Source organism: Mauremys reevesii, linkage group 4 (genome assembly GCF_016161935.1).
Source record: "Mauremys reevesii isolate NIE-2019 linkage group 4, ASM1616193v1, whole genome shotgun sequence".
NCBI lineage: Eukaryota > Metazoa > Chordata > Testudines > Geoemydidae > Mauremys > Mauremys reevesii.
The window spans coordinates 85,254,805-85,280,955 of NC_052626.1; the positions used below are offsets into that span (position 1 = coordinate 85,254,805).

The following is a 26,151-nucleotide window of genomic DNA, read 5'->3' on the forward strand; positions in this document are numbered from 1 at the left end:
CAGTGGACTCAGGGGTCTCAGCAGTTGCTGATATGTTTCATGTCGATTTTACTGCGGTCCATCACTGAGTAGCAGCTGTTAAACTGATCAGTCATTATTAAAGGTTACTCATTTCCATTCAGTCCTGCAATTAAGGTGTAATACTGTACTGACAACAGCAACTTTCATCTCAAGTTCAAAGACTAGAAAGTTTGTGGTCCCATTTTGTAGATGGGAAAACCGAGGTAAGGATTAAGAGTCATCATGGCTTTAAAGCCATTACTTGAGAAGAAAGATTTGTGTGAAGGGTAGCAACCATGCTGAAGTGAGGAGCCCTGGAGAAATTCTAACTGACTAAGTTAGCTAGAATTCCTGCTGGGGAGCATTTGCTAGAATGGGAATATCTTTCAAGGGCTGCTAGTGCACTCCTGCTGTACCTATCTAGTTCTGCTGGCAAGAGCAAAATGGGGGGCTGGGAGAAGAGTTATGCCCATCTTCTCTTCTTGCACTTTTAGGGAGTATTTTCCCAGACTCTGGTTAGCAGGGAGAAATGTCAGCATTTCCTGATATACCTTGGCCCCAGCCAGGCATGCAGAGGGAGATGGGGAAGACTCTCTTTGATTCCCAATCTCCATCCAAGCCATTTCTTGCACCTGCATAGGCTAGGCGTAGTGAAGCCCAAAGTGACTTGCATAGTCATATAGAAAGTCAGTGGCAGTTGGAAACTGAACTTGAGGCTCCTGAGGCGCAGGCATCTCTCTCCTGTGCTGGCTCTGGAACACTTCAAAAAACTTATCCTACTTAGCATTCAATCACCAGCTCACAAAGTAGGTTTCAATGTCAAATCCATGGTGAGGTGCAGTTCCCATAGCTGGTAGTGACTCTCATTTTTGCATGTTGGCGAATGGCCTTCCATATAAAAAACCCTCAAGTAATTCATAAGGCTTTCATGAAGTAAATAGGTGATGGTCAATATCCTTCTATCAGCCCTATCCATCTGTTGCAAGCCTCCCAAAATGATGCTTCTACCCTTCCTGCCTCGGCCCTCCAGCTGAGGGAAGTTTGGGTGGGACAGGTTGCCTTATTTGGTATTATGAATGATGAAGGTTCTCCTTCTACTTAAGAGTTGTAGAAACACCTGTAGGAAACCCACTGAATCCCCCTTGTGGGGAATATACCCAACACAGAGGTAAACGGAGAAGAGGTAAAAATGGCATTTACATAAGCAGAGAAACAGGCAAGTCGGGGGGGCATTTTTGTAGATTTATGTAGTGTCAGTAAAGAATTGAGCAACATATCGGGAGAAAGGTGGGTTTTTTTTGTTTTTGTTTGTTGTTTTTTAAACCTAATCATGGTACTTGCATGGGAATTCCAGCCACAATTCAAGTTTTGATTTTTGATTATTTTTTTTAATGATCACTGTGTCTGTTAATTTATTCTCTTCATGGAAAGTAGATATTTAAAGGTGCTTGCAGCTTATAAACACTCTTTGTAGAACAAAGGTGTCTAAGTTGCAATTGGCTTATAAACTAACACTTCAAAATATTTTTATTTTTACTTCTAATCGTTACTGACTCTAGTACTTGACTCTAGTACTTATCTAAGCACTTTGTAAATAACGGTTTTTTAAAAATCCTTATCTGAGCTTTTCTGTACCAGGTTTGTGTTTGTAATGAATCTTTATGGCAACGTTTAAAAATCACCAGATAGGCTCAGAATGGAAAAAGCTGGGAAACCTTTAATTACAGTGCCGTAAATGGTACAGCTGGAATGCAAGTTTTTCCACAGCAGTGCTAGTTTAAATTCTGACAGTATGAACAGTTTGGTGATATTGAGACTCTAGTCTCTAATTTTCTGTCCATCCTAGTTATGCATCTTTCCCATGTTAATTTTTTTAGTAGTTCTAGTGTTGCATGCCCAAATAATTGCATGTAAATGTTATGACTCATGAATGATTTCATCTTCAGATAGAGCTAATCTGCCATGTTTACCTGGCTCTTCGGAGGTACACCTTTTGTATGGTGATGCTTTTAACTTCTCTTCAGTTGTAATGGATGATTGGGTCATGGTTGGATTTTGGGACTGATGTTATTTGAACAGTTTAATTCCTCCTGCTAGGTTATAGTTTCAGCAGAGAAAATGAAAAGCTTTGTGGTGATTGGAAGGAAAATGAACTAAGAGAGTAAATGCTACCTTCTTTGTTTCAGGTGGTTTTGGATGTTGGCTGTGGGACTGGAATACTCTCCATGTTTGCTGCCAAAGCAGGTGCGAAGAAAGTGATTGGAGTTGACCAGTCTGAAATTGTTTATCAGGCAATGGACATCATTAGGTAGGAAAAGTTCTGAAATTGTTGTGCTGTAACTTAAGTGACTTTTAGTGGTTAAAGCTGCTGCTGTTAGTGATCAGTGGTCAGATCTACTCATGTCTTTAAAAATCTTCCCTTTTAACCAGCATTGGCTGAGACTGAGTGCATATCTTTTGGTGAGGATAAATGGAAAGCAATCACCAGTGCCTTTTCTATTCTAGTACTTTCACTAGTAGCTCCACCAGTGTAGCAATGGTGGGAAATTTTAGGTAACAAATCTTAGTGTAAGGTAAGAGCCACATTACACTAAGTTATTGTTACAATTTCTGATCCACTCTAATTAATCAAAGCAGTCCTATTTAATTTTATATTCTGTGTTTTGTAATTGTCTTTTATGGTTGAAGTCCTTGTTGGTCCTTAAAAATGAAGACTTTTCATGCTTTAGCTTATTTTACGCTTTTAAAGAGTTTTAAAGAGGGTTTATAAAATTCACTTTGCTGATTTAGTTATATAAGAATATATCAATTGATGTCATAGTTAAGAGGGTGTCTTAGCTTTCTAAGTCTGCTGTCAAGAGCCATACTATACTAGAATGCTTGCTACAAATTGGTTGTCTGTAATAGACTTTAATGGAGTCTTCCTTTTGTAGCGCACGTTACAAAATGTCCACTTATTACTTGCTGCATTTTGTCCTTCTCTTAAATATACAAAGTTAGACTAATTGTCCTCTATCTGTTTTCTTACTAGCTGGAGGGGAACATTATTATGTTGCTAACATTAATTTTCGTTAGTGTCAGCAAAACCTTTGTTTAAAAAAACAAAACAAAACTGCAAAGTCACCAGGAACAAAGTATTGCTTCCAGTTTCACTAGGATATATGTGGCCATATGTAAAAGTAGGATGTTATGATGGAACAGGGAGGATGGGTACCCTTGGAAGTAGAGGACTTTGCAATATGAAGACCAGAGGTGGGAGCATGAGAAACGTGGAACTAATGAACTGAGGAGTAATGTGTCAGGAGAAGCTGTTGGGAAGAGTGGCTGATCCCTTGGTTACAGCTATATGTTTGGTTACTACTTCTGTAAAACTGTTTTATTTCTCCTATTTGCATTCAAGCAATTTATGACAGCCTTGTTATAAGTTAGTACTTTTCATAAAGGGTGTAACTGTCAAGTTCATCATAATGTGATGAATGTTTATTGTAATATCATAAAATGACAAGGTTAGGAGTAATGCAATTCCTATGTTGTAAGTAAGCCTGCTCACCTATGTCTGCGTCATGACTTCAAGGGCATCCGCCCCTCAGGAAGTACAGTTACTCATATATTTGCTGAATTAGTAGCAGGTGGAAGAGGTCAGTGACTAGGGTATAACTGACTTAAGTTGAAAGTCATGGTGAAAAATTAGGGTAAAAATGAGGTGAATTAATCATGGTGAAAATTAGGGTTCTGAGTCAGATAACTATCTGCATCACCACATTGAAGATTCCTTAGTTAACTAACTGTGCTTCTGGCCTTGTCCTGAATCCCTAATAGCTGTCCAATGACTTTCTAGTGTGAAGCATGATTTGAAGTTGTCACTGTAGAGTAAAAAACAAAAATAGACCTGCCAAATGAGATCCCTGCATTTTTCTATAGTGTAGTTGCAAAATCACTTTTTACTATTGTATTGCACTTCACATAAGTAATGGATATAATGACTTTCCACTTTTTCAATTTACTGTTCCTCCTATGTATATTTTGGCCTTTGCTTTGGCTAGATTTCTCTAGCTATCTGCTGCTCAGATTCATTGATCATTTTAAATTTCTCATTTATCAAACTTAATTCTAACTTCTTTTAGTGCATATTTAGCAGCAGAAACAATTCTTTTTATCACTATTATCGCCCTTGGTGCTGTAAATTCTCAAAATATTTCAACAGAGGATTCTGAGGTTTGGTCAATATTTAATTGCCCCCTCATTCAAATGTTCATGTAGCCCGTCATCCTTTCCATTTCTCCCTCATGTTGTCTCTGCTGTTGTCCTCTAGATTAAGTTTTTAATGAGATTACTGGGTTTCACTGAAAGTGAGGCATAGAGAGATTGTAGGAGTAAGATATCCAGAAAAGGGGCAGAGATAAGACTTGTGGAGAAATAAATTTCTCTGGTGCAAATAATTATTCTGTCTTCTATAACATTAGCTGTCGTGATAATGCACATGCAAGAAAGATTGTTATGGTGCACTACGGAGACTGGAAATATTATAACTCAAGTTTTTAGCCCTTAAATGGCAATGTGTTTTTATTCAGAAAACTGCAGCAACATGGCAAAGCGTACCTTTTGTACTGAACATGTTTCTGCTATAAATTGTGGATAAGGTAATATCGGAATACTGCAGTTATTAAACATTGCAGATAACACTGTTGCGGGAAGCACAATGAAGAAAATGCTTTTATTGTAGAATGATATTATTGATCTATGGGGAGCAGTTGCTCTCAGTGACTTTGCAGGTGGTTTTGCTTGCACGCAATTTGTTTTTGTTAAAATAGCTTTGTGAGGGAGTTAATTTTCATCACTCATTATCATGCACGCCTCACAACACTCTAGGTTTATTCAGGGGGGTCAGAGAAGAAGAATTGGGAACCTATAACTGAAAAGAATGGGGAGACATATATTACATTTTATTTTTTCCTGTGCTTTGAGGCCAACAACTTTGTATGCCCAGTGCTTCAGGGATGCTCCTGTTGATCTTCTACTGATCACCATCTTTTACTTGTCACTTGCTTGATAGAGTTTTTGGAACTTTTAGTATGCTCTTCGCTATTTTGAAAGATGACTCAAAAGAGGAAGATTAGAGGTCAAATTTCCAAGCAGTAAGCACTAAGTTTGCTGAACTCTTACTCTACTACAGGTTCTTTACTGCATAGTAGAGAAGAATGTTTTACCCCTTAGAAAGGAGAACATGAAAAATGTAAACATTCAGGATAGATCTTCTACTTTATTATTGAAACCCCCATGGTGAGTTAACATTAAGGAGTCATCTAATGTTACTGATATTGTGAAATTGTAACTTGCAGGCTGAATAATCTTGAAGATATGATTACCCTAGTCAAAGGAAGAATTGAAGAAGTTGATTTGCCTGTTGAGAAAGTGGACATTATTATATCTGAGTGGATGGTAAGATGCACAAATAACTAAATGTAGTGTAAAAGACTTTTTTTTTTTAAAGCAAAAGCATTATCAAAATCAGTTTTACAAAAATAATCCTGATTTTTTTTTCAGTCTAGACTGTTAATTGAATTTTGAAATCTGTCTTGCCTGAAGGAGAACTTTTGTCACCAGGAAAGGTGGAGAAAATGGTCCTCAATATCTGGCACCAGAAATACCTGATAATCCCTGACACCTCTTTTCTGGGTTGTCCCAATTCAAGATTTTTAAAGCACAGTTATATTGCCTTTTTGTAGTGTACTGTGTCTGATACAGCTCACCATCTATATTGAGTTTGCAGCTTGAGGCTTGTGTAGTTTGTGACTGTATGGCATGGGTCATGGGTAAAATCTTATAGCATAGGTTTCACATAGGAAGTCCATTTAAAAAAATTGAGCTTTGCCATGTATCTTGAAACATCATCATCTTGCTTATAGATAGTTATGTAGTGTAGCTAATCTTTTTGAGCATCTGTGGAAATATAAAACTACATTGGTAAGCATTAGATTGCTTTGTTAAATGCACTCCCTCCCCGCCAAGTGGTTTAAATTTTAAATTGATATCACAAAATTTGTATCCACATCCCATCCATGATCCGCAAACATGGTCCGCAGATGTAAAGCAGATATCTGCAGATTTGCGGGGCTCTAGATATAAAATTTGAGTCTGCATCCATCCGCGATCCACAAACATGGCCCATGGATGTAGATATCTGCAGATTTGCAGTGCCTTAGTTGTCTGGTTCTCTCCATATACATTTTGTCTAATTTGTCTATTTTACAATCTTTTTGGGACAGGTATCATGTCTGACTTCTCATACAGTCAGCACTTAACAAAAATTAACTAGCTTCTTATTGCATTTGCAAATGTACTCTTGGCTCTAACTGCATTGACTTCCATATCATTTACATTAAGTAGTTCAGAGTTGGAAATATGCAAATGTTTTGAGTTGTACTGCCCTTAGTTTCAAATATTTCATGAAGTTTTATAACAGTGTGATACTTTGGTTTAATCACGTGCTAACTAAATTAGTAAAGCTCCCAGGCTCAAGTTAGCCACTTTGGTTACTTTTGACAGTATAAATACTTGCTATTTGGATGGCATTACAGTAGTTTTTCTGTAATTACCTAGTGATAGACACCAACTGTGGAAATTCCAAAAGCATCTTAGAGTGTGTCTACACTGCACCAAAGACAATAGAAATGGTTTCCATAATACTTAGTCAGATACACTCTCACTCACTCACTCACTCAGTTTTTTTAAAATAATTTCTTTTTACAGTGATATGAAAAATACCAGTACAGATTTTAAAAATGTTATTTATATGGTGGTAGCTCCCAAGGCCTTTGTTAGAATTATGGCACTGTTGTATAATGCACCATACAGACATTAGGAAAACAGATTTAGATTAAGCTTTGTGCAGCAAATTTATTCCAGAAAACTAGCAGAGTGATAAACAATAGAAGGGGGAAGGTGGAGGAAGAATGAGCTTAATAGTAACAAATGAATTCCCTCTCTTATGCTTCTGAGTGTTTTTTGGAAGAGATGTGACATATACAGAATAAAGTGTGGTATAAAGATTTAGTGTTTCATTACACGATTCTAAACCTCAAGCAAATCTGCATATGTCTTGTGGTTTACAAAGCATTATTTTACAGTTTAAAAAATGTATATTGGTAGATCTTTCATACTTTTCATCTGTAAAGTCAATTACCTCAATCTGTCCAGGTCTCTGAGGGAGATAAAATTGTAGCTAATAAAATGGGGAAATCTCTTGGCTTTATATACAGAGTATTGTGTTTTTGAGGGGCAGAGGAGGAGTAAAGATTCAAATGCCCTTTTGACCTTCTAGAATGAACAGCAAATGATATGCATCCTAATGAAAAGCTGGGACTCTTCACCTTTCCAAGAGTCTAAAGTTCTTATTTCTAACCTTTGTGGGTCACAAGGTGTTGAATCATAGACTTTCACAGATGCCAGATCAAATTATTGCCTGTCCTCAAATTAGTCTAACTTATTCTTGCATGGGGGATGTGAATTTATTGGGGTGAGGTGACAGGATGGGTTTCCTCTGGATGTTTTAAAAGGTGACTACTTGAATCTGCTTAGAGATTTGGAATACAGAAGTAGCTCTAGCAGATTCATAGAGTCCAAGGCCAGGAGGAGATGGATTAGTGGCCAAAGATGCAAGTGAGATGGTTAGAGAGATGATAAATTCAGTTTATCATAAGGATACTGCCACATGCGGATTCACACTTCAGCCCTACATGACAGGGAACTGATGGTCTTTTGTGGGACTGCAAGATTGAACTAGCAGTTTTTTTGCAAAAATTCTCACCATAAGCAAATAACTTTTTGATGGGAGAATAAAAAATACCTTACCATCTTGGGTGGGTAGGTGCAGTATCACTTGAATCTTTAAAAAAAAAAAAAAAAAAGACAAATGGATGAGCACTTTTTTTTACTTGCACTAGTAATAACATTGTAACAACATTGCTGGTCAATCCTGCATAGTGACATATTACACTCTACAACATCTTCTTCCATGTTTTACTGTTGCCTTGGTAACATTCCCAATCTACTGAGAATTTTCATTTTTGTTTAGAAACTGCAGATCTTATATAGCATGGCACAACTACATAGCTTCCAAGCTGGCTGCCTCCTTAAACTTTTTTTCTCACTTAGCCATTTAAGTTCCATACTCCAGTGGAGCTATTGGAAGGGGAATGGAAATAATCGTACATAGATACAAAAATGAAAAATTGAGACTAGTGAAGATATGAAGGAAACATTGTTGAGTTTAGACCATGCCAGTTTTTAATTGTCAGCGTTCCATTCTTTGAGCACATTTACTGGCAAAGATATCGCTGCTCTTATTTAGCAGATATTGTAGCAGACTAGTTGGATTAAATTTCCCTTAACAAAACTATGGAGGAAGTTTTGGTGGTACGTTGCACAGAACGTTTTTGTGGGTGTCTCATTTTGTGTGCCTAAAACAAAGGTTTCGTGCTTTCTGCTCTACTTATCATCCTCATCAAGCTTAGAGGTAGGATGAATGAGCAGTTTGTCTCTTCTGTGAATTTTGTTTGTGTTTCTTGGCTGGCTAGCAGGCAGGGGATGTTGATAAATAGCGAAGCCAGTCCTCCTCTATGCCAGAGACTGAATGCACTGTTGGTAAAACTGAAGGACTAAAATGTACATCTTACCTCTTAAGTCCAAAATGTAACTAAGACACCAGTTTGTTTCTGTTCTCCATTAAAACTAGCTTGTAAATTACTCTGAAGATAAAAAAAAAAAAAGTGTGGTCAGTTGGGAGCTACCCTTCCATGTAGTGTGTATCGAAAGGCATAATGCCAAAGACTGGAGCTAACCCAAGAGGAGGTTCCCGGCCAAGATTCCTCCCCAGCTGTGCATTTAATGGAGAGACTGGTTGGCCTCGCAGCCCTAATCAGGGATTTCTTGTCTGGGCATTTGGAGCAGAGGACAACCCCACCATAATGATCAACATGGTTTGGAGCAAGACGATAGTGACCAAGTAATGACCCCTCCTCTTTTCCACACAAGTTGGCAAAGTATTGGAGGAAACTGATCTGTTGTCTTACTGTTCTGCAATTATCCTTTAAGCCCTATTTACAGGTGAAGTCCTAGTACAGGAAAAACTCTGCAGAGTGAACAAAAAATACAACTCTCCTTGAAGAGCTGCAATGTCCTCAAACAGTTAGATGGGTCCATAGCCAGCATACATGGAGTTAAAAGGCTTATCTACCTTTCTGCATAATGCAGGGCCATGATTTAAGGTTGCGCCTTTAATGAACAAAGAGTTGGCAATGTTCAGTGCTTTGGAGTAGTTTAATAAAAATAAGCTGCTTTAGAATAGCAGTGGCTGTAGGGATTCTAAGTAAGCAAATGTTGTGGTTGCCAGACCTCCAGGTTTTAAGTGACCAGTTCTGTGAATGTAGGAACATAAGATTTTCTCTACCAGATTAGACCACTGGTGGTGTATGCAGAGGTGCCTTACCTCTGGCATTGTACTTGTGGTGTTAGAGAAGGATGAACCTGCTATAATGCCCTTCAGTTACCTTGTGTTCTGAACTATAGAAAACCTTAATTTAGAGAACTATAATTATTATTGGCCACACAATTATCCAGCCCTTAAAGAAACCAAAACCATGACCAGTATATTTAACTTATTGCCTTTGTCATAGGTATTCTACAGGCAGACTGATCAGATCACTTTATTCAAAATGTAGTTCTTAAATTGATTAATTCCCACTTACTCTTGTATTCTGTATCAAGATGCCGCTAAAACAAAGTGCTCATATATAGTCCATTGGCAGTCTGCAAATGGTTACCAAGTAGAGGATTTTCTTTGTGCATTTGTGTGTGTACAGTGCTTCAAGGATATAAATCACTATAGGTGTCAAGTTTTGTTTATTATACCAAATTTAAGTGGAAGTTCAGAATCTTGCTCTGAATACTGCATTATCATCAGGTATTGTGTGCAAAATAGCTTGTTGCAGGCAGAATCATGTTTATGCCCTTTCCCTGGAGATAAAGATTTTTAAGAGGCAATGATGTCTTACATCAATTAGAGTAATTCTACATACAGTACTTAACTGTGAAACAAGAGCTGCTATATGAAGTGCTGATGCAAGTTCTATAGTTAAATTGAATCAAACGTTCCCTACACAAAAATTAGGGTGGTGGGTATTTTATTGCAAACATGAAACACCTTTTGGCATATTTGCAGATTTTATATACTGCTTGTAGAGAGGATCAGTGCTGGTAACTGAAAGAAAATACCATGTTGCACCAGTGGTTCATGGCAAAATACTCCTCTTCCAAAATGTTGTCTCACATTTAAACCTATTTATCTTTCCTGTTTTGGGGTTTTTTATTCTTTAGTTATTCCCTCCCTTCCTCATTTGAGCCTGAATGAATTTTAGATTACATTTTTGGATCTGAAAAGAAACCTGAAATATTATCACTTGAAAAACATTTGTAATTCTTTCTCCGAAAAGGATTTTACAATTGAATGAAACCTCCAGTATTTCTGAGACTGTTATGCTCTTTTTACATGTGGGTAGATGGAGGTATGGAGAGGTTGTGACTTATCCAAGTTAAAACAATGAATCCTTTACAGAGCCAGGTATAAAACCCCAAATTCCTGTCTCTTAATCCTTCACTTGTTAGAATAGCTGACGTTTGAAGGAAAATCTTGTCAATTTTTCCTTATAGCTATTGCTATACATGTACCATAGTGAAGTCTGAAGCTCATCATTTTAATGAGGGGTTGCAATGAGATGCAAATAACATTTATTACTCCCTACTGGTGGTGGGAGCTAGAGAACGAACACGTTTTATAGCTGTACATTATTTTTTTAAAATAATTTTTATTAGCTTAAATAGTTTGGTGCTTTTAATATTATTTACCACATACAGTAGTACTTAAAGTTAATTTTGTGATGACTTGATTAAACTTTGGAAGTAAGAGCTTATAATTTTGCCAGCAATAACACAACCTTTAAATATTTTCTTTGAGAAATCGTAAACTATATTTTGAACTAGACTTGAATTTTTTTCAGTTTATTACATTGTGAAGAGAAGTTATTTAAATGCTGAACACATTGATTTCTGTAAGGTTGTATGAAAATATGATTTCAGCCCACATCCAATACTGCGTATCCAATTTCTACTTTAAAATCTTCAGTTTGGCTTTTTTTCTATCTGTTCAATATTACACTTTCTTAAGGACACAGCAAGATGTGAATACTAATAAAATCACTGGGTTTTTTTTTGTTTGTTTTTGTTGAAGTATGAGTTTGCTGTGAGTATAAATATTGTTTCCCTGGCACATTTTTGAATTAACATGCATAATATCAATAATTTCAAGTAGTGTGAAGGCCATGTTAATAAAGTGTAAGGAGAATGGGAGATGCTGCAGACCATGTGATGAAGTTCCTGTACAGCTTATTCTTCCTCATTTAAATGTGCCACAGCTTTATTTTGCATTTATTTGTTCCCCGTGAAATAGTTATAAAGAGCAATTTAATAAAATCTGCAAATCAGTCTTTCTTTAACTAGAAAATTGAGAGACTGATTGTCCTGTTTGTGTACCTGCCAGTGCAATATTGTTCTGTAGATTATCAGATACAATCTCCTGTCCAGTTTATTCCACCTCGTACCTTACTCCACAGTCTAACAGGCCTCATATTTGGGAATTTATCTTGATAGTTAAAAATCTTCTTGCTTAAAATAAGACAAACTCTAATTGGGGGTGGGGGAGAGGAGGAAGGAAGAGATTTTTATGGACAAATTATTCTGTAACTGCCTTCTGCAGGATTTCTTGTTTTCTTCTGGAATGTTAGATATTGGAGGCAGGGTATTAGACTAGATGGACTAGTGGTCTGATCAGGTACAGCATTTCCTATGTTCTCAGTTTGCTATTACCACAAATCCTAATCAGGGGGTAACAGAATATTATTATAGTGGTTATTCAAGTGGCTGCCAAAGTAGGTTGTTCAGTTCTTCCTTCCCTCCATCTTGGGTCCAACTCTTTCAGTAAAGAGTTATCAACCCATTTTATAAATGTAATATTTCAGGGCAACTGCAGCTCTATTTCCCCATAGTGGTTCAGCAAGGGCACCCGCTCTCAGGCTTTCAGCTCCGCAGCTGTTGCCTTTCTTGAGTGGCGACTCACACCTCTCTTCACCCTGATGGGTTATTTCCAGGCTGAGCAGTTTCCTGCCTTCGCTGTGTTCCCAGCAAAAGACAGTCTGCCTAAATATAGCTGCTCGCTTCTCCCCTGAGAAGCGGTATGCAGTGTAATTGCCACAGTTATAAGTTACAGCACTTCCTAAGCAAGCATAATTTATTCTTAAGGAAAAAGCATTCCAGAGAAAACATTAAAAACCAAAGAATCTACATGCATGTTAATAAGCTTTCCAGAGTTCCCCCTTTCCTTCTCTTTCCCTCTCCCCACCCCAAGTTGTCTCCAACATGGGCCTCTGGCAGGTGAGTCTTCCAAAGGGGTCTCTTTTGTGGTCACAAGTTCATCACCGCCTCAGCTCAGAACTAGCACCCAGTTTTGTGAGGCCTCAATAAGCTTAGGCCTTCCAACCCTTTGCTAAGGATTGGGCCCGTCCATAGACCAAAGGCCCTATTTGTTTCCTGGATCAGGGAGAAGGTCCTGAGTCATGTTAGACCCAAGCTGTTTGTTCAAAAGTTCTTTCTTTGTCTGTTTGGTCCTTGGAGAATCCAGACTGTGCCTTTAAACTGTTCTCGTATAACTGATGATCAGCCACCCACTCTCACCCCCCACAGCAAAGCTTTAAAGGCTGAGTTTGTAGGTGGGGGTTTCCAAGTATTTCCTAGGAAATCCACTTCATGTGTATTGTCCCAAAAAAACCTTACTCTTCCCAGATATTATATTAGTCAATTGCCTAGAGGAGTTGAACACAGTTCCACAATAACAATTTACAATTACATTTTTAATCCAGTAGATCCTAAAGGTATAACGTTTATTCAGCAATGCTAAGATTTGTTTACATTGTTGCAGGATATTGTCATTTGTCACATCGTAGAAATACATTTGACAAAATATTTCAGCTTTATACGTAGCTAAATAGGTGTACTGGTATACCTTTTTTATTGCAAGAACTGCGTTTCCTATTGCATCCAAAGAAATTAACCCATTTACTTCTGTTTAGTGATGAGAGCATGCCTAAATTGCTAGGTGTTGATCTGAAACTATATACACCATATTTTCTGTACTTTGATTTTAGTCCTAGTCTTCAGAATTTAACAATTTAAGGAAAACACCTTTATTTTTCAGTGACTATGACAGACTACAGGGTATTGCATTTCATGGACTAATAGAGAAGGAAACTAATATGTAGCAATATATGCTATTCAACTGGCAAGAGTTTTGTGAAACTGTTGAAGTAAATCTCTCCTCTCATACTGTATTTAAAAATTTGACAAAACTGTTGTTTTTTTTAATGTCCGTAACTAACAATTTGTATTAATGTCTGCAGACAATTTCTGTAGCAGGGTCTCTTTGCATAGAACTGACCTTTTGTAACTTTGCTTTAAAGGAATGTGCCCAATTTTTAGCAACATTTTTGTTCATCACTCAGGCTAGTCTGCTGATTTAACCTTCCTTGAATTTAATGCATAGAACTGTTTATCTATTTTTATTGCTTTTTGGCAGCTGGAGCAGTGTCTCATCACTTATGATTGTAAAGCATAAAGAAAGGAAAAGAACCTTGGTAATTTGTTTTAACTATTGATTTTTTAGTGGAAGAATGGTAAGCTTTGTAAGAGGGAAACACTTAATTCCACAGCACAGGATTTAAAGTGTTCCATGTATTCAGTTTGGTCTTTTACAGAGAACATGTCATTTTTATGTCTGTTAGTTCAGCCACTAGCAAGATTGACTCATTAATATTCTACTCACAGATTTGTGCAGTACAGATCCCTTTGCAGTAATTATTTTTGAAGGTGCTAATGCAAGTTTTTTGGTGGGTTTTTTTTTGTAGTTTTTTTTTTAAAACTTGAACATTGTCAGTGTGGAAGCAAGAATGCCCCAGAGCATCATGGGAGAAAATGTCCGGTATAATTCTCTTTCCAGATGGCACCCCTACAGGTGAGGCAGTAGCCTGTGAAATTACATTCTAAATTACACTGCAGATGAGCACAGCACATAGAGCAAAGAGTTCTGATATTGGTAATAAATGACTTGATTCAGTACCAAGGACAGTTTCCAGTAACTTACCAGGTTGTTATATTGCATTGGGGAGAACATAGGGCTTAGATAAAGCCAGCAGAGCCACAGTGGAAAGGTCAAAGAAAGGACAGTGGTGTTTACTAAAATCTGATTGTGTTGCTGGTAAGGGATATTTATCATCCAGCCTTATCATTTAGACTAGATTAGTAAATGTTGTAGATAACATGAATACAGTGTTGTTGTAGCCCTGTCCATCCCAGGATATTAGAGACACAAAGTGGGTGAGGCAATATCTTTTTATTGGACCAACTTCTGTTGGCCTCTGTCACCAACAGAAGTTGGTCCAATAAAAAGATATTGCCTCACCTTCCTTGTCTGTCACTGCAGATGGCAGGCATTTTAGAAGAAATTTCATGAAAAATTAATCCATAGCATCAAAACTTAAAGCTAGCTGCTAACATCTATTTTAGAACTTTTAAAAAAATTGAGAAGTGTGGTCTTTATGAAGGCACATGTGAGCATGACCTCACTCACTCTGGCTCCTATATTAAATGTTAGGGCATTAATCTTCAATATTCCAAACTAAGTCAGAATTGAGAATTTGGGTGTTATAACTAAAATCAGGTGAACTATTCCTAAAGTATGTTTGAGTGATTAATTTAAATATATATTGCTAGAACCCGGGCTCGTTCTTTGCCAAAAGAAATGGAACTTCTGTTGCTAAATTAACTATATTTTATTTTTGTAACTGCAAAGATGGGGTAAAGTAATGAGTGCATATCCTTCTTTTCTTCAGAGGACGTGAAGCGCATTCCTCCCCTTCCCTGGTTTGTTGTAAATATAGGAACACCTCCATGCTGGTGCAGTTCAGCCTTTAACCATTGTGCAAAGGTTAACAAAATGTTTATATTTACCTTATGCAAGGGTAAATGCATAGAATTATACTTAACATTACTATTGTATATTGAATCCCTTAATGTTAAGTAAGAGTGATACTAGCTAACTTTTGGGCTGGCTTCATCATTGAGAATAGTATTCATCCTGGGACATATTGGGATTTTTATACCCTGCTTCTGGTTTAATGAAATAAAGGCAACGATTTCCTATTAGTGCCAACAAATTAGTGGAGGAAGCAGGACTAGAGAAGGAAATACCTATTACTTGACAAATGTTATGATCAAATTGTGTGAAAACAAGCCAGGTATCTAGTGTCTCTGTATCATTGAATGACTTTAACCTTTTGACTGACATGAGTATCAGTAACACCACATTTTTTGGGGTCATTATTGGAAGCTCATTCATTCAAGAGCTCTTAAAAAAAAATCATTCTGTACTTTGCATTTATAGACTAAAAACATTTCGACCTTGCCTGGATGTCTTTTTATAGCATAGGAAATGCTGATCTTGTTATGGCTGACCACCAGTTGATGGCTAAAAGTAAATGAGTATTATCAGCTCAGTTGTTAGGCAATTATAGGAAGTTAAGTTACTATTTGTGGATCTCACAATCCAGCTCTTCTTGGTATAGGTAAATATTCCAGTATGTATTGGAATAACCTATAGCCACAAGGTCCTACTACATCAGTCACTGCTTCTGAATTTCTAGGTTACAGTACAGTAGTAAGCCATTGTTGTTATAGGAATGATGAGAATACTTTAGCCTTCTGTACGGAGGTCCTCACAACAATTCGTTCCCCCTCTGATGATCTCTAGTATGTTTTACCATTGGTTACTTCTGGAGCTCTGGCTAATGCAAAATGAAGCTATTCAACTCCTGAGTGCTGTAGGCAGGTGTAAATGTGCTTGTGTTAGTCTGTGGGTGTGGGTGTGGTTTTAATTTTTGTCCTCTTTAAAGGCCCTGGAAGGCCTGAGACGTGGTTCCTTGAGGGTACATCTACAGGGATAGAAGACCCACAGCACGGCCATGGCTGGCCCAGATCAGCTGACTCTGGCTTGGCCTGCTGGGCTAAAAACAATTGCTGTGTAGACCTTCGGGCTTGGGCTGGTGCCTGAGTTCTGGGATCCTTGGCCTGCACAGGGTCCCAGAGCCTGAATGTCTACACAGCAATTTTTCAGGCAGGGCTCAAGCCCTACTCAGTTGACCTGGGCCAGCCATGGTTTTTTTTTCTCTTGTGTAGATGTACCTTGAGTAACTACCTGTCACATCAAGTAAAATTGATTGCTTAGCACATAGTAATAGAGCCTGGTTTTGAACACTCAGTTGGCCTTGGTCTCTTTTAGTTCAGGACGCTCTGGAATGAGAGCCCATCAGAATTAAAGTTGGTTATTATTTGATTAACTTATTTTATTTTGTGTCACTTTCTGTAAAACTATGAACTGCCAACCATACATGCTGTAGGAATTGCTGAAATAAAGTAATTGATGGAAACTAAACTGCCTATATTCTACTCAAAATCTGTATTTGGCAGATATTGGCTATATTTATACAAACTGTATGAAAGGATTCAGAGCTGCTCTGCGTGGAGATAGAAATGTCCTTTAAGTCTGAGAGATTTTAAGTACTGTTGTCATCCTCAATTTGCCATTTTTTCTTAGTTATAGCAGGTGATTTTTGCCTGCCCCATGTATTAGCAACATCCAGCACCCAATAGAGTGAATTTTAAAAGGAGCTGTGTTGTTAACTCTGCATTTCCTGGCTTTAATGTTGTTCTATTGTGTGCCAACTTCTGGGGGAATTATAATAGGCTATTGACTGTAGAGATCTTTAATATATGGATGCAGAAATAAGTATATGCTAAGACATGTCCTATAAGAATATAAGTGGAACAGCCAAAAAAGAGAGAGTCCCAGAGGACAGCTTTAATTCTCTAGTAGACTCAGCAATAATAGTTTGCTTGTCTGATACAGTTTTTTACTCAGTGTTGCATGCTGTTGACTAGTGGTACTTTAGTTATAATTACACTTAAATGTGGTATTATTTGGTGGTAATTACAGGAGTATCCAATGTAAGTGATGCACACTTATGAACAATATTTTCTGAGTTGTTAGTTTTCATTTGAAAATGCATACCATCTGCAAAAGCCTGGTGGTTTATTCTTTAATTTTTTTTTCTTGTGTAGAAAATAAATGCTTTCATGTCAGAACAAACAATATATTAAACTATGCAATTGGAGTCTGAAGTGCAGAATTTTTTTAATAAGTTTTCTGTGGTCTGTTTTTCCCCCTGCATAAAACATTTTCCTTTCTGGAAATGCAGATAACATTTTATAGATCGGGCTCTTGCAATACCCTACCAGAAGTGTTCGATATGCTTTAGTAGTGTGGTACTGAAAAATTTAGAAGTTACATTAGCAGGCAAAGGTTCCTCTACTTTACATAGCTGCCATTAGAACTGTGTATATTGCAGATGCGTTCACCAGTATCATGGTTTTTTATCTTAATTTTTTTTCAATAGTTACAAATGTAAAAGTATTCGCCTTACTAAAAATTGAAATATTCATTTTTCTAGTGATTAATCATTTCACATCTCTTTTTTTTTGTTTTAATTGGTCACTGCTGCTCTGGGTTATGTTGAAAGTCCTAAATCTGGGTTTTCCACGTGGAAGTTCAATTACTGGCACAGGTCCAGTTGTATCGATAAACTTTGTTTTAAATAGAGTGGGAATGAGGACTTCCAAATGAAAATACAAAATCGGTGTTAACTTTTTTTCTCAGTTGCTTCAGAAGTATAAAAACAAATGTAGATGAAATGTATAAAAGTAGTGAATATAAGGGCCATTCTGTAAGCCATAAAATACAAGGACTGTGCCATGATGGGCGCTAGGCCAGTTTGTAGAACAATGGTTATTTACATGTACTATAAAACATGCTGTGGCTACTGAAAGGCTATTGTATATAAATCATCTGATTCCTCTAATACTGTCTTTCTGTTGTCATTGGTATTACATGGCAGAAAACAATTGGCTTGACGTTTTTTAAAAAAAAGTGCATAATATGTTGTTTCAAACAATTAGAGTTTAACAATTAGTCTTATACAAATATAAACCCTAAATATTTATCAAAAGAAATAAACAGAATTTACCCATCACTCAAGGTTCTAACCAAATTATTTCCTATAAATGTGTGTGCTGATATGCAGTGCTGTTGGTATGGAATCTTGTTATAAATTCATGGAATATAGCACATCCAGGTATCTCTGGGGTGCGGAGGAAGGTTTTGTGCGTATTGTCCAAGATGGTACAGAATACCACCAAGCTACAGATGCTAAATAACATAAACATTTTCTTTTTGGTGTTTATCTCTTTGATAATCATTTTAAGTGGAAAGGAATTTTCCTGTCTTGTATTAATTTTGAACTACTATACAGTCAAATCAACACATACAATTCATCGCTCCTGAAGTTCAACAGATCTGATTTCTAATCCATGTCTAGTTCCATTGGCTAGTTCCAAGATTTCTTTTGGAATCCTGTTTAGAAAGTAATGTAAATACACAAGTATACCTGTGTTGCCCGAAACTTAATCAAAATACATTAATTTAGAAACACATTTGTAGTTGTACATTACAGGTGTGTATATATATTAAAATTAGTGTGCATGGAATAGTTAATGTATATAACTTCTAATTTAGCAGGTCTTTTAGCCATTAGAGAAATGTATGATGCTCCTCTATGTAACTAGAACATTGCTGTAGGAATACTATAGCAAAATCAAAATTGAGGAAAAACATTATTTTTTTGTAAGATACTCATACTCTGGTCATGGGAAGCATATAAGAACCTAGATAGCTCTTCTCTTCTAAGCCTTTATCTTTAGTTGCTAATAACTTTATCATATAACCTTTGGGGCCTGAAAGTTCTCTAGTGAATCAATAGGAGGAGATGATGTACTGGTGTAATAACAAATATTTGCATTGACTTGTAGATATAGAAAACAATTCTTTCTAAACTATCTTTTTTCCCCCTTTCCACGTACAGGGCTATTTCCTTCTCTTTGAGTCTATGCTGGATTCTGTCATTTATGCGAAGGACAAGTACCTGGCAGAGGGAGGCTCAGGTTGGTTCAGAATTCTTTTTAATAAATAATCCAACTCGGGGGAGGGGGGGGACCAAATGAACCTAAAGGCTTACAATATGCTATGCATGGCTGAGAGAGTTCTCAGTTGAAGTGAAAAATGTTTCCATTAGAGGAAGCTTCAAGGCATTCATTTACCATAGAGGTAATAGAAGAGTATTAGATGGGATTACTCAGGCCTTAAAGTTAATGGTGTTTTCAAGAACACTTTGCATTAAAACAAAACCTTGGAAGTTTGTAAATAACAGAGTACATTTGCAACCAGAAAATGCATGCCACTTCATTTTCACCTATGTAAATCCTTCAGTGTGCTATATGCAGTGTTTCCCAAGACCGGTTTTAAGGTTGAAAAGTATATTAACTTTGCTTAGATTATATGCCCTATGTACATGGAGAACAAAAGCTGGTCTATTTCTGGAGGAACATAACCATTTGGGGGTGCAGTCATTTAAATCTACCCACAGCCATGCTTCAAAATAACATATACCTCTACCTCAATATAACGCTGTCCTTGGGAGCCAAAAAATCTTACCGCGTTATAAGTGAAACCGTGTTGTATTGAACTTGTTTTGATCCACCGGAGTGCGCAGCCCCTCCCCCCGGAGCACTTCTTTACCGTGTTATATCCAAATTCATGTCATATCAGGTGGCGTTATATCCTTCTCAATCTTATTTTTGCATCTACTCTATTTGGATGCACACACTGGGCTATTCTGAAGTAGCCCCTGGCTGTAAGAAACCCTTAGTGTAGTTCCTAATTGTATGTCTTCACTACCCACCGGATCGGCGGGTAGCGATCAATCCAGTGGGGACTGATTTATCGCATCTAGTCTAGACGCGATAAATCGGCCCCTGAGCACTCTCCCGTCGACTCCTGTACTCCAGCGCCGCAAGAGGCACAAGCAGAGTCGATGGAGCGACAGCAGTCGACTCATCCCATTGAAGACTCTATGGTAAGTCGATCTAAGTACGTTGACTTCACCTACGTTATTCAGTGTAGACCAGGGTCAAGGCTTTCTAGTTCAGTTCCTTAATTGAAGTTTTAGTAAATCTGTCCTGTCACCACCTTTTGCACCCCTCCTCCCACTGCAATTTTGTGTGTGTGTATATATGTATGTATGTATATGTATGTATGTATGTATATGTATATACACATAAATGTATATGTGTGTGTATATATATTTTCATTCCCAGGATGCTAGTTAATTTTTCTGACTGCTTTCAATCCTATTATCAATTAATTTTGGGGATTTTTAATATTCCCAGTTTTGCTTTTCTAATAGAAAATGGGGCCATTAGGTGGTCACTTATTCACAAACTAGTTACATGCACAGATAAGTGGCTTAATTAAAATTGTGCCTAGCCAGGGAAAAGTGCAGGTCAGTTACCAGATGGGCTTTCAATATTTCAAGAACCCTGGGTCTGTCTGAGTGATACCGTATATTATCTTAGATTAAATAAACTATGAATCTGTTATGTTGTTAGTACTACAATTGTAGATTGGTAGTTGTGGTTATTTATATACTAGTGTTGATCCATCACTTGTTTGACAATGTAGTAACAGTTTTTTTGAGAGGCAAGAACCAATATATTATACAGAGTCGGAAAGGTTTTTAGTGTTAGTGATCTCAGACAGCTGTCCAATATAAAACTGAGCTGCCTATAATGATGATAATTGGTCCATTGCCTCATCAGTACAGATTCAACAAAATTAAAGTGTTGATAATGGTGTTCTTTTTCTTTACTTGTGGACAATGCAGCACATGGAAGTATTTAGGGAGGTGTTTGAAAGAAGGGGTGGCTTGACAAGCTGGCATAAGGAGGGCATTCAGGGAGAATGGCGTGAAAATGACCATGGTGGCGGGAGAGGAGATTAATTGTGTATCAAGACTGTTATAGTTGGTGGTGGAGCATAAGTGTAGAGATGTGATAAGGGGCTTGATCTCAGAATAGTCCAGGATCTTGTATTGAGGAAGAAGAGAAGCCTACATCTGATTGGAAAGCAAGGGGAAATTAAGGTAGGGGTTCAAGTAAAGGAGAACTGACATGGTTGGAGTGGCCATGGAAATTATGGAAGGCTATATTTTTGAATGAAATGGAAATGGGTAATGTAGTCTTCAACTTCCTCACTCCCCACAAATTGTAGTAAGGACATAGGAATTAACATATGGATCAGACTTGTGATCAGCCTAGTTCAATATCCTATGGCTGACGGTGACAAGGATCAGGTGTTTCAGAGGACGGTGTAAGAAATTGCATTAAAGAGGTGTGGGATAATCTATCTTGCATTTTAGGTCTCCTCCTACTCCCTTGTATTTAAAGATTGGCTTAAACCCTGAAGTATGAGGTTTTATCTCTTCCAAATTTGTTAGCCTTGACTATTATAGCACTGGATATTCTTTTTATTCGTATAAATGCACAATCTTTTTTTAATCAATTTTGCTAAGTTTTTGGCCTCAGTGATCCATTATTAATGAAGATGGTCAATGCTCAGGGCATGGGCAAGAGTCTCAGTTGTCTGGACAGAGAGGAAGGTTTGGATATTTGGGTAAGGGGCAGAAGAAGGAATGACAGTTTTGGATCCAACATGGACCCTTGAGGACTCAGCTCTTCCAGTTCATCATTTAGCAGTAAGGCATTCTCTGGGAAATATCCCACCCTCTGACTTCACCACCTCAACCAAGCTTCACAATCATCATCGCTGTGTACAGTATTAAATTGTTTAAAACTTATAGTGTGTGTATATGTGTGTGTGTACTATATATAGTCTTTTATCTGGTGAAAAAAATTTCCCTGGAACCTAACCCCCACATTTACATTAATTCTTATGGGGAAATTGGATTAGTGTAATATCGTTTTGCTTAAAGTCACATTTTTCAGGAACAAAACTACAGCGCTAAGAGAGTAGTTACTGTACTCCATATGCTAAGGCACTTAGACAGGAAATAAGGGTAACTGACCTAGAAGGGGAAAAGACAGGAGCCACAAAGGTAACAAATAAGAGATGCAAACCAAATTTTGTGTATTAAATTTGAAAGTGTTGGCATTAATTTTTGGGCGTAAGCCAGAGTAAAAGCAATATAGCACTAAATTAGAGAAACGGTGGTGGGAAAATTGGGTATTAAGGTAAGTAGTTAATATACTTGGCACATATAGAGACTTTCGCAGGCACAGGAAGCATTATAAAAAAAAAAGCAAGGATTATACATGTGGCAATGTTTCATGTTTTTTTACACATACGTGTTTATCTCAGGGAAGGTGTGCTCTTTTTCTAGAACAAAAAAGACAGAGGTGGGTTGGATAGACTAATTTGCACAATTTATGTGGTTTTGATAGTAATAAAATGGGTGCTATGAATAAGTCTGTAAAATATTTCATACTGTTCCTATGATACTGTTGTCTAGACTATGCATTTGTATACATTTTCTTAATGTAAGATTTTTACCTCTCTTAGATTTCATTGTGACCTTTTCTATTGCAGCTGTTCACACTGTTTTTCCATGTTGTACTAACCATGCCTGTATTCAGTTTCACTACGCTGACTTAATGACTGGATTAATGACTTTGTAACAGCGCTCACTGCAGTGCACTGTTTGATTGCAATGTGCTATCATGCGATTAGAGGCGCAGCAGCAAAAAAAGGCACTCTTGTGGAGATGTGTGGAATTCAGTTATAAAGCTGAAGATTACACATGCGAACAAGAAATTAGTATTCCTGGGTTAAAGAAAAAATGTAATAATATGTAGTGTTGCTCCAGTTTAATGCTTTTTGATTTACAATAGTGCACAGAAACTCCAGTCAGAATTGGGATCCAATTGTGTTAAGCTTCCCACAGATACCTATTAATAGGTAGTCCTTGTCCTGAAATGTGTATTGTAGGTATATTAAAGATATTTGACATTCTGTAATGTAACAGTGGCATTTAGCAATGCTTTTTCCCCCCTGATTGCTCCAACCACATCTTAAAACACCAAGAAATCTTTGACCTCCCATTTAACCTAGCATACTATCCATGTTGAAAAAGGGAGGTGATATGTTGCTCTCCATCCGCACTGCTGGAAGGGATTGTTAGAAATCTGAGCCTTCCTCATTTTCCTCAAGGGACAGAACGTGCTGGTTCAGCAGCAGTCCTAGGAATTCTCTCATCCTTTTTTCCTCAAAGTGATTCCATATTATTCAACCACTGTCTGTCCAGCTCGTTTAGCTAGATTTTAAATAGAATACTTTTTCCTTTAGGCATTGATAATCATTGCTCTTCTGCCAGCTGGTATGGAAGGTGAATAGGATGCTTCTGAGACAGACCAGTGTCACCCCATAAATCAGCCAGCAGGTGGGGTTCAGGCAGCAAAAGATCCCTACTCTCTATAGCACAAAAAGGTCAGTTCTTCAGTACATGTGAGTAGCAGTAAAACTAAGACACTTCCAAACCCAGACAGCTAAAAGTATAAATCAGTTGTAGGATGAATCTTTCTGGCCAGCCTTCAGCTAGAGGTACAATATTAAGGTCCTGAACTTTGGAACACTTTTTATTCTTGGATCTCTAACCACTTTACAAGGTGGATAAGTATTAGGGTCTCTATTTTATCAAATTCCTTGACTTCGAAAGAGGTTGTGACTTGTCTATAGTTTTTGCAGTAAGCCAGACTGAACCTGGAATAGATTTTAGATCTCCAGTTTTATGCTTTATCAATTAGATACTAGCTGCCCCAACTTACTTTACTAGCTCCCCAAAATATCTGGGGTGATGTGTGTGACTGGTTCCCCTTGGGGTGCCACCTGGAACTGGGGTACCACTGAGCCTGCCTGACCCACCAGCCTGGGTTCCATTTACACTGTACTGCTGTAACAGGCCCTCAAGTCCTCACCAGCACACACATAGGTAGGGACACACTCATCTGCAGCTACACACATGTGCTGAGATCAGCTCTGCATGGGAAGGCTCAGCTAAATTTCTAAGGCACGCACACCTCTCTGGAGCGTAAACCCAAAATTATACTGTCTTGCGCTGCCCAGAGAACTGTACAGCGCAAGCTCGTGAAATTTGCTCCCTCCCTCAATGTGGAGAGGAATATACACAGCATTCTGCCCCAAGTTATGTTTTCCACACACTAGTTTTAGACAAAACAAAACAAGTTTATTAACTACAAAAGATAGATTTTTAAGCCATTATAAGAGATAGCAAACAGATCAAAGCAGATTACCTAACAAAACCGCAAACTGAGCTTAACACACTAGATAGGTAGGATATGGATTAGCAAATTCTCACCCTGAGTGATAAACAGGCTGGCAGATTCTTAAGGCACAAGCTGCCTTGGCTTTTCAGCATAGGTTTCCCAGGTTTTCATACACAGGCTAGAAATTGCTTTAGCCTGGGACCATCACTTCCCCCATTCAATCTTTATTCCTCAGGTGTTTCCAGGTGTGGTGTTGTAGGGAGAGTGAGGTCCCATCATGATGTCATTCTCTCCCTTTTATATCTTCCTCCCACTTGCTGGAAAGCTCTTCTGCTGTGACCTGGGTCAAAAAGTTCCCATTGTGTAGTGCTGTCTCTGAGAGGTTTCTTTATTATACACAGTTCCTGGGGTTGTCCTTGTGCTTGTGTGCATTTCCTCAATAAGCCAATGTTGTTTGGCCTTTTTACTGTTGTACCTGAAAGGCTGCTTGTGGGGGTTTTCAACTTTGCAACATGTTTCAGTAACACATACATAGCCAAACTTCGTAACTTCACATATGACAATAACACATACAATCCAATGAGCTATTAATGTCTAGCAGATCAAGACTTTTAGAATGATACCTCACAAGGCATACTTTATACAAATATCCTAATTACATGACACTGGTGAATATTGGGATGCCAAGGTGTCTCAATGTGTATAGAACATAATACCTTTATTTGGGAATGAAAAGTTCTTGTTACACAATGCCTATCTGTTCATTATGCATAATTTTTTTTTCTTGATTAGGCATGTGTTTTCCCATATATTTGGATGAAATACAAAGTGATTGTGAGTGGTCTAGGTACACAATCTTCATGGGGGGTGGGGAGGAGAGTGTCATGTTTGCTTGTTCATGACCAGATGACATTATTGTTCACTTGGAATTATTCCTATATACCCTGAGGTTTATAGTCTTACCCTTTAATGTCCTGAAATTTGTGAGGCATTACTAAGGGATAAAGGATTTCCCATCTTACTCTGTTCACCACGTGAGCTGTTACCAGTGACAAATGATTTCTGGGCAGTGAGTCGAGAAGGACACAGATGTCAAAGCTATGAATTTGTGAGCTGGCTGCTGAGTGCTTCTGTCCAATCAGCATTTTGTTAATTTCACCTGTGAGATGGAATAAGTATTCAATTATAGCTTCAGTCAGAGAAAACTAAATGGCAGACATGTCAGGATTGGATGGGAAAAGGTTAGGAGTGGGTCAGACAAAGGTGGACTGGGGAGGGTTTAATTTTTAGAAACAACAAGGAGGATGGGGAGTGAAACTGACCAATATGATTAAAGCCACTTATTTTAAATATTTACAGACCTACTTTCCTATAAATCATGGGATAAATGGGGTGAAAGGAGAGACTTTAACTGATAGATCATCCAAACGACACAAGTTCCTAGGTATCAGAATCAATGTTTACATCTCTGGCAAAAGCTCTTAGTTTTGTAAAGCACTCAGATACCATGGTGATGAGCATGGTATAAATCCATAGCCACCATTGGATTTGTAATTATTACAGATAATTTGGAAGTCAAACATCCATTTAGGTCCCTTTATAAGGGTATGTGAAGTCATGTTGTTATCAAATGTAAGAATTTAAGTATTGCGTTGTTGCATAAAATTGTTAAAATCCCATTTGCAGGATAAGATTAAAAACAATTTAAGCATAGCTGTACTTGTTCCTGCTATTTATGGTCTGAAC

At 37.7% G+C, this 26,151-nt stretch overlaps 1 protein-coding gene across 1 annotated transcript in view; it reads left to right on the plus strand.

Annotated features, from left to right (window-relative positions):
• PRMT3 (protein arginine methyltransferase 3) overlaps positions 1 to 26,151 on the plus strand; it is a 100,683-nt gene that overhangs the window by 31,829 nt on the left and 42,703 nt on the right. Inside the window, exons 9-11 of the mRNA XM_039536619.1 lie at positions 2,187 to 2,308; positions 5,340 to 5,439; positions 19,134 to 19,212. Coding sequence (XP_039392553.1) covers positions 2,187 to 2,308; positions 5,340 to 5,439; positions 19,134 to 19,212 — 301 coding nt within the window. The remainder of the gene's footprint in view (positions 1 to 2,186; positions 2,309 to 5,339; positions 5,440 to 19,133; positions 19,213 to 26,151) is intronic.